The 13,618-nt window shown below is 32.3% G+C and overlaps 1 protein-coding gene across 1 annotated transcript; it reads left to right on the top strand.

Annotated features, from left to right (window-relative positions):
* Positions 1-12,298: 12,298 nt before the first annotated feature.
* Positions 12,299-13,588, top strand: LOC107772860 (senescence-specific cysteine protease SAG39-like). The gene is made up of 2 exons (XM_075226268.1): positions 12,299-12,801; positions 12,881-13,588. The coding sequence occupies exons 1-2, from the start codon at positions 12,363-12,365 to the stop codon at positions 13,471-13,473; spliced, it is 1,032 nt and encodes a 343-aa protein (XP_075082369.1). The 5' UTR covers positions 12,299-12,362; the 3' UTR covers positions 13,474-13,588.
* Positions 13,589-13,618: the final 30 nt, after the last annotated feature.

The raw sequence follows: 13,618 nt of genomic DNA, 5'->3' as shown, positions 1-13,618 counted from the left end.
AGGTACCCGGCCTTTTCGATTGGCTTGTGGATCATGAGGTACCTTTTCTACTTGCTCCTCCTCGCCGTCCAATTCCCCCAAAGGTAAATTTCTGAGCTCATTGTTCGCCATGGTTGTACCTAAAATTTCTCACACGAGTTAGTAACATGGAAGGGAAAGAAGATATTCCAAAAACAAACCCAAATATATAGCTAACACTGTTTTAACTCCCCGGCAACGGTACCAAAAATTGATCCACGTCCAATCTGCACTCAATAGTGAGTGGAAACGGTCGTTGGAAGAATAGTACCCAACAAGAGTCGGGGTTGATTTTCGCAGGGAGTTTAATATGGGTGTTTAGGGTATACACTTGACTAAAGCAAATGGAACAACTAGATCGCACTTCCAAACAAGGGTTTTGATTTCTAATTCTAACTTTACTCTAACAATTATAAGCTAAGTGAAGAGACTAGAAAGCGAAATATTATTTTTGGTGTTTTTTCAAATAGTTAAAAATCCTATGGATGTGAACTTAACCTAGGTGTTCGCCTAATGGGTTAAATATGTTATTACTTATTTTCTTGATCGGGGTATATTATAGCTCTCAACTCTGAATTACCCACTCAATACCTCTCGGTCATAGAGTGGTTTTGCCTAATTTAGCTTTCTCAAGACCAAATGGGTATCAAGCTAAATAGTTGATATGAGCTCAAGTCGGGTTATCACTATCTCTAGTTCAAACCCTTTAATTAGGCTAATCAAACTCTTAATTAGCCCAATTTCTTATTAGCCAAGTTGTCCTAAACTAGGTCTCTCTTTCTCAAGCAAAAACCAAGTCAAATAGGCATGAATCAATGTTTTCAACTATTAATTCTAAAATTAAAGCATAAACTAGGCTAAATAATTAACACTCAATCATAAACAAGCATTAAATTAAATACCCTAGTAATAATCTAGCTACTCATAGTGAGAAATTAATAAAACAAAGAAGAAACATTAATTAAACACATAATCTAAGGTTAAAATGATAGAATATGATGTTTAAATCCTACAATAGTCACAAACTTCCTAAAATAGCAAAATACAACAGCTACAGCAGCTAAAACTTAAAAACTTGACCTAAAAATGTGATTCTCGTCTATTTATAGTGACCCAAAAAATGCTGAAAAAAGGCCCTTGGGGAGGTTCTGCGACCGCACAATTCCATGTGTGGTCCGCAGATTTCTTCATCTTGCATGGACTTGGAATCTGAAGCCGCACAATTTGATCTGAGGCTGCAATATAGCTTCTGCGGTGCACAATTCTTGTGCGGGACGCATTTCAGGCAAGGCTTCAAGTCTTGGTCATTTGCACATTCTCTGAACTTTGAATTCTTTATCAGTGCAGACCTTGTTCTGCTACCGCACAATTCATAAGCAGTCCGCACATTAGCTAAAATACGGTTGGGCTTCTTCACTTGTTCTGCCGCCGCAGAAGGAATTCTGCGGTCCACACTTTCTTCTGCGGCTGCAGAAATACCCCTGCGGACCACACATATTATGTCTTGCGCCCCTTCATGCCTTGTGAGTCGAAACACTCCTTTTTGAGTCGGATTTCATCATGGGAGCCCAAACTTCTAACATTCCTGCAATTTACACACTTTTATTAGTTTTGGGAACATAAATCAATACTTTCTGATTAAAACAAAAGCAAAAAGGAGCTAATAAGTGGTCAAAATTTACACTTATCACACGCTCAATACAAAATAGTTGAAATTAAAGACATGGGGCAGTTTAGACTTTTTGATCCCTTTATCATTGCACAAAACGTGAAACAAGTGTATTACGCTCCTTATCCTTTGAGCAAGAATAAGTCTGCATAGCGGGTAGTTTTGAAAATAAAGCCCGTGGGTAGAGTGGAAGTCGAAGATGCATTAGATGTGGCGTACTAGAATGACATTTCAACTGTTGAAGCAATAGAGGATGATGAATTAGCAGATGAATTGCATCATAATGAAGACATATATGAAGAATTTGATCCTTCTGTCCTTGGACCAAATGACGACGAAGTTAGAGGTCTTGAACATGAAACAAGTGATGAGGAAGAATTACTAGATGAAAGTGAAACAGGCGATGATGGAGACTTAGATGATTACTATGAAGATAGCGATGAGGATTGACTTCTTATTCTTTTTTATGTTGTTCTTCCTTCAATCATTTAATATATTTTAAGAATTGTTGTATGTTTTTTATGACATTTGGGGTTTCTATGTTATTCCTTTAATTATCTATTATGTTGCAAAAGTATTTTATATTTTTATAACTTGTTAGGTTGTTTATTTATTTCTTTAGTCATTTAATTTGTAGAATAATTATTTTATATTTACTATCACTTGTTGTATTTTTTTGTTTTGTATTGTATTATGGTTATATTATAGATATGGTATCTAAGGGGAAGGAAAAGGTGAAATCTAAAGAGAAAAAATAATCTTTTCCAACTACCTCAATTATGCCAAATATGAGTCCTCCTCTTCCTCATCATCCTCAATCGACTTCATTGACATCTACCATGTTCACTACCCCTCAAAAATTATCTGTTCCAACTTCCTCAATATGCCAAATATAAGTCCTCCTCTTTCTCATCCTCCTTAATCGACTTCATTGACATCTACCATGTTCACTATCCCCCTCCATCTAATAATTCAGTTTAGTATTATTTTATGCCTGCCAAAGTAAGTCAAAGTAACATGATTTTTAATTTTATACCCACACATTTTATACCATCTTCTTTACCGGGCTTTTATGGTAGTCAGCATTGTGGCTCACCAGCTGTTGTACCCCCGAGCTTTCTTGGTAGTCATCATGATGGTTCGTCTTTTGTTGCTCCATCATCTTCCACTCCATCATCATCATCCACTCCCAGCGTATCTAGGTTGGATATTGGTGGCTCTCGCCCAGTTACATCTGGTGGTACTTCTACACCTTCTAGTAGAAGCAGGCAGAATCTTGGAGGGAATGTACAATATGATAGTTATAATCGGTTGATAATCGTCCCCTACGAGGATGGGTAAGTAATTCTTATACTATTTTTAATATTTTGAATATACTTTTAGATATGTTAAAATTAAGGAATATTTATTTATAATTAAAAATTTTAAAACTTTAAGATGTTTATTAATTATATATGCTAACTTTAATGCAGGTTTTTGCCATCCTTTCAGTCTACAGATTTGGTTGTGGATTCTATGAAACTAATTATCATGAGCCGTGAAATTCTTGGAGACAGATACCATACAGCATCAGAGAGCAAATGTGAAATCAATTTAGGGTAAAAATTGATTAAATTTATTTAATAATTATCGTCTTCATCTAATATTACTTTTTTATATTGCAGACAAAGTGTACATGGCATCCTCAATATCAAAATGAAATAAATGCTATTTTCGAGAAGAAAGCTGTTAAGCGGATTAGAGATATTGTGTTCGCTGCTTAGAATGCTGGTAAAATGCCGGAGTGGTTAAGAGAAGATGTTTGGAAGAAATTTCTTGCGAAATAGAGTACCGATGAATGGAAGAAGAAGAGTGAACAAGCAAAGGCAAATTGTGCCTCCAGTAAAGGTGGCTCGCTGCACAAAGGAGGTTTGTTTAGTGTTGCGGCCCATAAACTAAGATTGGTAATTACTTATAAAATATTTCTTAATTTTTACATATAGAATTTTACGATTGTAATGTCTAACTCATATTTTTTTGTTATGAAGGAAAAAGAAAAAGGGCGAGATATGAGTCATGATAAGGTATTCGAGGAGACGCATAAGAAAAAGAAGAAGGACGATACAAGAGAACACTGGGTGGAGACGCGTGCGTTGGACACATATGTAAAATACTAACTTCATAATTATTTACGGTTTATTAATATTAGTTTGTTTACATAATAGTTATGTTTTCATTCCAGGAAGATTATCATAAAAAGGTGAAAGAATGGAAACAAACTCCTTCAACTCAACCAACACCTGATGATATGGCTTCATTGTGGACAGAGGCAGCGGGTGGAGTAAACACAGAGTCTATGGACTTGGAGTACGCCGGCCTACAGGTCATCCAAAGTCACTCTTAGCCAAATCTTCTTCTTCGCAAAATCAAGAACAGATTGAAGATATGAGAAAAGAAATTCGTGATTTGAAGCAACAATTGGACTCACAATTCAGAACATTTGTCAAGATGCAGAATTCATGAGAAAACATGGGCATGATCTATCTAATGATGAGGATGATCAAACTGAATCTGATTTGTAGTAGTTTAGGTGTATGGTATTGGTTTATTGTTAAACTTGATTGTGAGAGACAAGTTTATGTTTTGTTTTTAAAATTGAATGTGGGCTACTATTTGGATATTTTTATGCCCAAAATTGTTAGGTTTAATGGATTTGTTGGTTTAGATTGTGTTAATGGTTGGATTTGTTAGTTTAGATGCTATATTTGTTGATTGGTTGTTAGCGCTATTGTATTGTAATTGTTTGATAAGTGGTGTGCCTTAAAATTGAGCAGAATTCTGCCTAGTTTTACAGAAAATTCCGATTGATTTTCGACGGAAACAGTCGGACAGTTGCCCAGTTTATTTTCAAAAAACACTCATATTTCCGACCGATTCAGTCGGAAATGATAAAAAATTAATTATTTTTAAACAATTTTTGACGGTTTCCGTCATAAAGTTAAAGTAATTTTATTTTTTAATTATTAATTTCCGACTGAATCGGTCGGTAAATATTTATTTTTATTATTTAATTTTAAATAAATATTTATTTTTATATAAATAATTACGACTGATTCGGTCGATAAAATTCTGACCACTTTGGTTGGAAATTTGAAAATAACTTGATCGTCTGGCCTTTTGAATGTTCCGACTACTTTGGTCGGAAATCACCGACGGATTCAGTCAGAAATTATTTTCCGACCAACTATTTTCCGACCGACCAATTTTGATCGGAAAATAGTCGGAAATCCGTAATTTCCGACCATTTTCCGACGTGGTCGGAAATAACTCTTTTTATGGTCGTGTGGGAAACTCAATGACATTAATAATTGATTCGATTTTTTCAAATTAAAGATAAAGAATCATTGAGAAATCATTGTAAAGAAAAACTGCAACATATTCTCTTGTTTGTACGAAGAAAACATTGCATGATCATTGATTACGCATAGCTTATCATGCATTGTTTATGGGATAAACGAAAGTGTATTTATATTGGAATTACAAGAGCGTTTGGAATGACGGAAGTTTTCCATAAAAAATATTTTCTTAGAAAGTTTTTTTTTTCTTGAAAAATATTTTTCGGCATTTATTTGGTGGCAGAAAATAATTTTTGAAAATATATACTCCCTCTATCCCATTTTAACCGTCACTTTAGTTAAACAAAGTTATTTCAAAATAATTATCACTTTAGAAATTCAAGATTAAACTTGTTAATTATTTTCAACTATACCTTTATTATTAAAGAAGTAGTAGTTCTTTTTATACTACTCAATTCTCACAATATATTTAATAGGAAAAACTTAGTAAAGTATATTATAAAACAATAAAGAAAAGAAGAATACTGCAAAGAAAGAGAGTATCCCTCTATTTATAGGGAAAAAGTGACTTAACCACTAAGTAATAAACCCTAAAATCTCTCTTATATATAGGCACTCACCTTAAATACAATTCTATTTATAACAAAGTATACCTTATAGAGTATTTATTATTTTTCTTAATGGGTGGGAAAAGGACCGTTAAAATGGGACAAAGAAAATAATAAATATTACTGATATTATTAGAGCCGAAGAGTTTTAATGAAAATTTTGATTGTTAAGGTTAATGGTTAATAATAATGTCTAAAAGGTTTAGTTGGATCAAGTTAAAATATGAGGTTTAAAGTGGTAGGAGTATATAACGATAAAGTATTGTTGCAGCTGTGAAGTCAAGCTTGTTTCCTTTTTAAGGTTAGTAGTCCAGCAATGTTTCTATAAATGATCACTTAAAAAAGGATATAGTGATCTTCCTTTCAATTTTATTTATTTATTTTCGTATGAGTCGGGAGAAAAGTTAATTATTGGTATATCTGCTAGTAGTATCAACGTATTCAAATAATTAATAGCACAATAATTCTGCATGGCCCCAATGCAAAAGTAAATACTGTTAAGGTTGTTGCTGGGCTATTTCCTAATTAAGCCAGAGTCAACTTTTGAAACCTGCTATTGAAATTTATAAATTAAACTAAATAAAACAGGAAGAATTTTAACTAATCGACGTTAAAAGCGATAGATATGATTCAGTTTTGTTACTGAAATTTAGGTGTAAATATAAGTCTTGGGAATTTTCAGGCATCTCTATAGCTTCCAAGGTGCATTGGCATCCTTATATTTTGCATTGGCGCAGGGCGGATCTACGTGTAAGGGACGGGGTGGTACGCCACCCGCAAGATTTGGCTGAAACTATGCAATAGTATGTATATATGCATGTATATATAGAAGGAATGTATACAAATACTTTTAGTGGCACCCTTAGTAACAAAAAGGCTCAAGGTGTCACTGGCAAGACAATTCCACTTTCACCCAAAAGGTTGGGGTTCGAATCTTGCCTAGCTCATTTTTTTAAAAGCTTTTGTTTGGTGTATTCAAGACAATTACAGGAGGATCCTTTGTTTCTTCTTTCTCTTTACTTAATTGCTCTTTTTTGTTTATTAATAGGTCCCATTGACTTTTTCTTTGATCTTTTTGCCAATAGAAATCTCCATTGTTGCACTTTCCTAACTCCTCCGTTATTTATCAATAGATAAAGAAAAATTAATTGATTTCTTCAAGACCACAACTCTGAAAATCTATTGGCAGAAACTAAAAAAAGAATCATTGAATAAGTTATTGTTTTAATCAATGATGAAAGTTTATTTTTTTGTTAGATTGCTCTAAAGTAGTATAATTGTATATAATATCGAGTGAGTTAATTTTTATGAAAAATATAAATTGAAAAATATTCGTAAACTTACTTAATATTTAGAGTACTTATTAGTATAAGTTTTTGCCTTAAGTATCTAAATATAAAGTGATAACGAGTATTTTTTCTTGTACAAAATGCATAATCCAATTGAATATTTATGCTTTTTTTTTCAAGTTATCATAATTATTACGTAATATTTTTGCTCGGTCGATTTGTTTATATTAACCCCAAAGACGAATAACCCGAACCGAAACTCAAATAGACCAAACCGATTAAATTTATACCCTATTAGATAATGTAAATTATAATATAACTATGTTCAAAATTTTTGGCACCCGGAGCTTCTAAATCCTGGATCCGCCTCTGCATTGGCATACTGAAATATTTATTTTAAAATTTTCATGCATATAGAATCTAACTCTGATAACCATTAATTTTTACATTCCTATACACTATTTAAAACTTTATTACCCTCCCTACTCAAGTTTCAATTTAATTACATACTATATACAATTTACAAATTATATACACTTTAGGAATTAAATGAGTATCTCTTTATATTAGAAATCAATTATTCCTCGTCCTTATTCTCTCTCCCTCATGCGCTCTCTCTCTCTCTCTCTCTCTCTCTCTCTCTCTCTCTCTCTCTCTCTCTCTCTCTCTCTATATATATATATATATATATATATATATATATATATATATATATATATATATATATATATATATATATATATATATAGAGCAAAGGGAAAGAAAGCAGCAATTCCATGATAATTGAAATTCCAGTAATGTAGAGCTGAAGGTGTTGCACAATTGGTGTTCAAATTTCAGTAATGTTGCACAATGGTGTTCAAATTGAAATTGTCAATCAATAAATTTTGAAGGTGTTTGACTCTCCGTCATTTTCATCCATTAAAAAGCTTTGAAGCTTTGAATTCGGATTTGGGTTTTCAAAAACTATTATTTATTTGGATTGGGTGTTGTTGCAAACAATTGAGAATATTGTTTGGAGTTTATATCTCAATTTTGATGGTGTTTTGGTGAAGATTAGACTTGATTTTGGCTGAATTTCATATTGAAACTCGTCGAAGAAGAAGAAGAAGAAGAAGAAGAAGAAGAAGAAGAAGACATGACATACATTATACTTACGAAATTGTAGTAAGTTGTAGTAAAATTATAGGTAAATTGTATTCTTTTTTTTTTTTAAATATTGTATGAAAGTTGAACAATATTGTATAAAATTTGTATAAAAATTATATTTAAGTTGTATGATATTGTATTTGTATATAACTATGTAGAAATAATGTATGAATGTTGTAGATAAGTTGTATAATATATAATTAGTTGTATGAAATTTATTTTTACTATGTATAAATCAGATACAAAATATACAAAAGACATATTGTATAAAAATTATATTTAAGTTGTATGATATTGTAGTTGTATTTAACTATGTAGAAATAATGTATGAAAGTCGTAGATAAGTTGTATAATATATAATTCATTGTATGAAATTTATTTTTACTATGTATAAATCAGATACAAAATATACAAAAGACATATTGTATAAAATTTGTATAAAAATTGTATTTAAATTGTATGATATTATAGTTGTATTTAACTATGTAGAAATAATATATGAAAGTTGTAGATTAATTGTAAAAATATCGTGTAGGTTTGATTTCAATTGTCTACTTGAATACCATATTGAATTGTGTGGCTGATAATTTTAGTAATTATTTAATTATACAGGATTAACACCACGAGAAAAGGTTGTGTTGCACGATTGCCTTGAGACAATAGACGAGACTCTCGACGAACTCCACGTGGCCATAGACGACCTCGAGCTATATCCCAATAAAAAATTGCTCGGAGAACAGGCAGATGACCTAAAAACTCTAATAAGTTCCGCAATTACTAACCAAGAGACTTGCCTTGACGGATCTACGTGTAAGGGACGGGGTGGTACGCCACCCGCAAGATTTGGCTGAAACTATGCAATAGTATGTATATATGCATGTATATATAGAAGGAATGTATACAAATACTTTTAGTGGCACCCTTAGTAACAAAAAGGCTCAAGGTGTCACTGGCAAGACAATTCCACTTTCACCCAAAAGGTTGGGGTTCGAATCTTGCCTAGCTCATTTTTTTAAAAGCTTTTGTTTGGTGTATTCAAGACAATTACAGGAGGATCCTTTGTTTCTTCTTTCTCTTTACTTAATTGCTCTTTTTTGTTTATTAATAGGTCCCATTGACTTTTTCTTTGATCTTTTTGCCAATAGAAATCTCCATTGTTGCACTTTCCTAACTCCTCCGTTATTTATCAATAGATAAAGAAAAATTAATTGATTTCTTCAAGACCACAACTCTGAAAATCTATTGGCAGAAACTAAAAAAAGAATCATTGAATAAGTTATTGTTTTAATCAATGATGAAAGTTTATTTTTTTGTTAGATTGCTCTAAAGTAGTATAATTGTATATAATATCGAGTGAGTTAATTTTTATGAAAAATATAAATTGAAAAATATTCGTAAACTTACTTAATATTTAGAGTACTTATTAGTATAAGTTTTTGCCTTAAGTATCTAAATATAAAGTGATAACGAGTATTTTTTCTTGTACAAAATGCATAATCCAATTGAACTTTTATGCTTTTTTTCCAAGTTATCATAATTATTACGTAATATTTTTGCTCGGTCGATTTGTTTATATTAACCCCAAAGACGAATAGACCAAACCGAAACTCAAATAGACCAAACCGATTAAATTTATACCCTATTAGATAATATAAATTATAATATGACTACGTTCAAAATTTTTGATACCCGGAGCTTCTAAATCCTGGATCCGCCTCTACATTGGCATACTGAAATATTTATTTTAAAATTTTCATGCATATAGAATCTAACTCTGATAACCATTAATTTTTACATTCCTATACACTATTTGAAACTTTATTACCCTCCCTACTTAAGTTTCAATTTAATTACATACTATATACAATTTACAAATTATATACACTTTAGGAATTAAATGAGTATCTCTTTATATTAGAAATCAATTATTCCTCGTCCTTATTCTCTCTCCCTCATGCGCTCTCTCTCTCTCTCTCTCTCTCTCTCTCTCTCTCTCTCTCTATATATATATATATATATATATATATATATATATATATATATATATATATATTTCAATAATGTAGAGCAAAGGGAAAGAAAGCAGCAATTCCATAATTATTGAAATTCCAATAATGTAGAGCTGAAGGTGTTGCACAATTGGTGTTTAAATTCCAGTAATGTTGCACAAATGGTATTCAAATTGAAATTGTCAATCAATAAATTTTGAAGGTGTTTGACTCTCCGTCATTGACAGCCATTAAAAAGTTTTGAAGCTTTGAATTCGAATTTGGGTTTTCAAAAACCATTATTTATTTGGATTGGGTGTTGTTGTAAACAATTGAGAATATTGTTTGGAGTTTATATCTCAATTTTGATGGTGTTTTGGTGAAGATTAGACTTGATTTTGGGTGAATTTCATATTGAAACTCGAAGAAGAAGAAGAAGAAGAAGAAGAAGAAGAAGAAGAAGAAGAAGAAGAAGAAGAAGAAGAAGAAGAAGAAGAAGACATGACATACATTATACTTACGAAATTGTAGTAAGTTGTAGTAAAATTGTAGGTAAATTGTATTTTGTTGTTTATATTTTTTTTATTTAAATATTGTATGAAAGTTGAACAATATTGTATAAAAATTATATTTAAGTTGTATGATATTGTAGTTGTATTTAACTTTGTAGAAATAATGTATGAAAGTTGTAGATAAGTTGTATAATATATAATTCATTGTATGAAATTTATTTTTACTATGTATAAATCAGATACAAAATATACAAAAGACATATTGTATAAAATTTGTATAAAAATTGTATTTAAATTGTATGATATTATAGTTGTATTTAACTATGTAAAAATAATGTATGAAAGTTGTAGATTAATTGTAAAAATATCGTGTAGGTTTGATTTCAATTGTCTACTTGAATACCATATTGAATTGTGTGGCTGATAATTTTAGTAATTATTTAATTATACAGGATTAACACCACGAGAAAAGGTTGTGTTGCACGATTGCCTTGAGACAATAGACGAGACTCTCGACGAACTCCACGTGGCCATAGACGACCTCGAGCTATATCCCAATAAAAAATTGCTCGGAGAACAGGCAGATGACCTAAAAACTCTAATAAGTTCCGCAATTACTAACCAAGAGACTTGCCTTGACGGTTTTTCTCACGAGGACGCCGATAAAAAGGTTCGCAAAGCTTTGCTGAAAGGTCAAAAGGACGTAGAAAAATGTGCAGTAATCCATTGAAGATGATTACATGGAGTCAGGACGCCACATCCAGTTTAGGTTTCTCCAACTTTAATTGATTACAGAATATTAAGGCGGAAGAAAAATAAGGAAAGAGAAGAGGAGAAAAAAAAGGAAAAGGGTGTAACTAAATCCCTTGATTGAAGGCACTAATAATAGATTTGAAGTTTTTTAAGGTGGAATGTATATATTTCGTAGATAAAACTTATTTAGGTCGAGTAATTAACGAAAAGTGAATATCTTTTATAATAAAGTTTTAAATAGTGTATAAAAACGAAAAAAATTCCTTTTTTGTTAAGTTCCAATAAAGTTCGTCTCAATTCTATCTTGTAAAAGAGGGCCCAAAACACGAAAAAGGGACTCTGTTAATGGTTCAGGCTCTTTTGTCGTCAAAAGTCCATTAAATTTTATTATGGCCCAAAGCATGAGAAATTAAAGAAGAATTAAACTCTGAAATGAGAAATCTACATTTGCGGTTGGGTTATTTTTGGACTTTCTTATTAGATACATGTGGTCTGTGGAAATGATCATTTCTACTTAGTTAGAAACAAAACGTAAGCAGAGTGTTATTTTTGCATATTTTGTTGGATTTTCCTGAAACAATAGAATAGAGAAGAGATATATCATTAGTGAAAAAGTTGTTCTTACGTAGCTTAATGGGAAAACTGCTATGATTGCCTTCTTTTTTCTTATCTTTTTTGTTTCTCCCTTCTCTTAGAAACATTAAAGGCCAAAACAGAAGTAATTTAATTTGCAAATAGGACAGCATAATGATCAATTACTCTATCGCTTAGTGCCTAAAGTTCCAAAACTAAGGTAAAGAAAGTTATCAGAAAGTTTTATTGGATTATATCATTTGCGAACAGTGGAGCAACGTTTACGGAGTCTGATCTTCATTGTCACAATCATTGTTAACTTGCCGGGATTTCAATTCAAAATTAGAACTTGTGTTACCATAACAGAACCACGAGGTGATCAGTACTATAAATTCATTGCTCCCTTAAGTAATATTTCATCCCCAACAAAGATATTAGAATCAAAAGAAATATATCAGGTAGTGAAAAATGGCCAGATTGACATTCAATTGGAATCTTGCTTTTGCAGCTCTACTAGTGTTGGTAAGTTTTGCTTCTCAAGCCACATCTCGCGACTTGTATGAAGCTGCCTCGATGGTCCAGAAACACGAGCAGTGGATGAGTCACTTTGGGCGGGTGTACAAAGATGATGTAGAGAAGGCTAAAAGATTCAAAATATTTCAGCACAATGTTGAGTACATTGAATTTGTTAACAAAGCTGGGACTCGACCTTACAAGTTAGGCATTAATGAATTTGCTGATTTGAGCAATGAAGAATTCAGAGACACTCGCAATGGATACAAAATGACTTCTCATCAACAGTTGTCAAAAACCACATCATTCAAGTATGCAAATGTGACTGCTCCAGCTACTATGGATTGGAGAACGAAAGGGGCTGTTACTGGAATTAAGGACCAAGGACAATGCGGTAAGCTAAAACAAAAGTTCATAACATCCTTTAAATGAATGTGCATTAATAATATCTTATAACATAATAATGTACGTAGGATGTTGTTGGGCATTTTCTGCTGTTGCTGCTACAGAAGGAATAAACAAGATCAAGACAGGTAAGTTGATCTCTTTATCGGAGCAAGAATTGGTGGACTGTGACACAAGTTCGGATATGGGATGTGAAGGAGGTCTTATGGATGATGCTTTTAAGTTCATAATCAAGAACAATGGGCTTACTACTGAATCCAATTACCCATATGAGGGAACTGATGCTACTTGCAAAACCGGCAAAGAGTCTAACCATGCAGCCAAGATCACAGGTTACGAAGATGTTCCAGCCAACAGCGAATCCGCTTTGCTAAAAGCAGTTGCCAACCAACCAATATCCGTGGCCATTGATGCTAGCGGTTCAGATTTCCAATTCTATTCGACCGGTGTTTTCACTGGAGAATGTGGAACTGAGTTAGACCATGGTGTTACTGCAATTGGTTATGGAAAAACTAGTGATGGTACTCAATATTGGTTAGTGAAGAATTCATGGGGAACAAGTTGGGGTGAGAATGGATACATAAGAATGCAAAGAGACGTTGATGCTGAGGAAGGACTTTGTGGAATTGCTATGCAAGCATCTTATCCAACTGCTAATTAAATGCCTGAGAAGTTTAGGGGGCATTTGCTGTTGTAAAGATTAATGATGTGCACCCTTATCATATAATTTATGTGTGTGTATCTAGAGTCTATGTATTTTACCGACTCGCAGTTTGTATATTGCAAGTGTTGAACAAAAGCTTGTA

This window comes from Nicotiana tabacum, chromosome 12 (assembly GCF_000715075.1).
Source record: "Nicotiana tabacum cultivar K326 chromosome 12, ASM71507v2, whole genome shotgun sequence".
In the NCBI taxonomy this organism is placed as follows: domain Eukaryota; kingdom Viridiplantae; phylum Streptophyta; class Magnoliopsida; order Solanales; family Solanaceae; genus Nicotiana; species Nicotiana tabacum.
This window is presented reverse-complemented; position numbering and strand designations above follow the sequence as displayed.

Coding starts and splice junctions, on each gene's coding strand:
- LOC107772860 (XM_075226268.1), top strand. CDS start 12,363: ATGGCCAGATTGACATTCAATTGGAATCTTGCTTTTGCAGCTCTACTA. Junction 12,802..12,880: donor TAAGGACCAAGGACAATGCG/GTAAGCTAAAAC, acceptor TAATGTACGTAG/GATGTTGTTGGGCATTTTCT.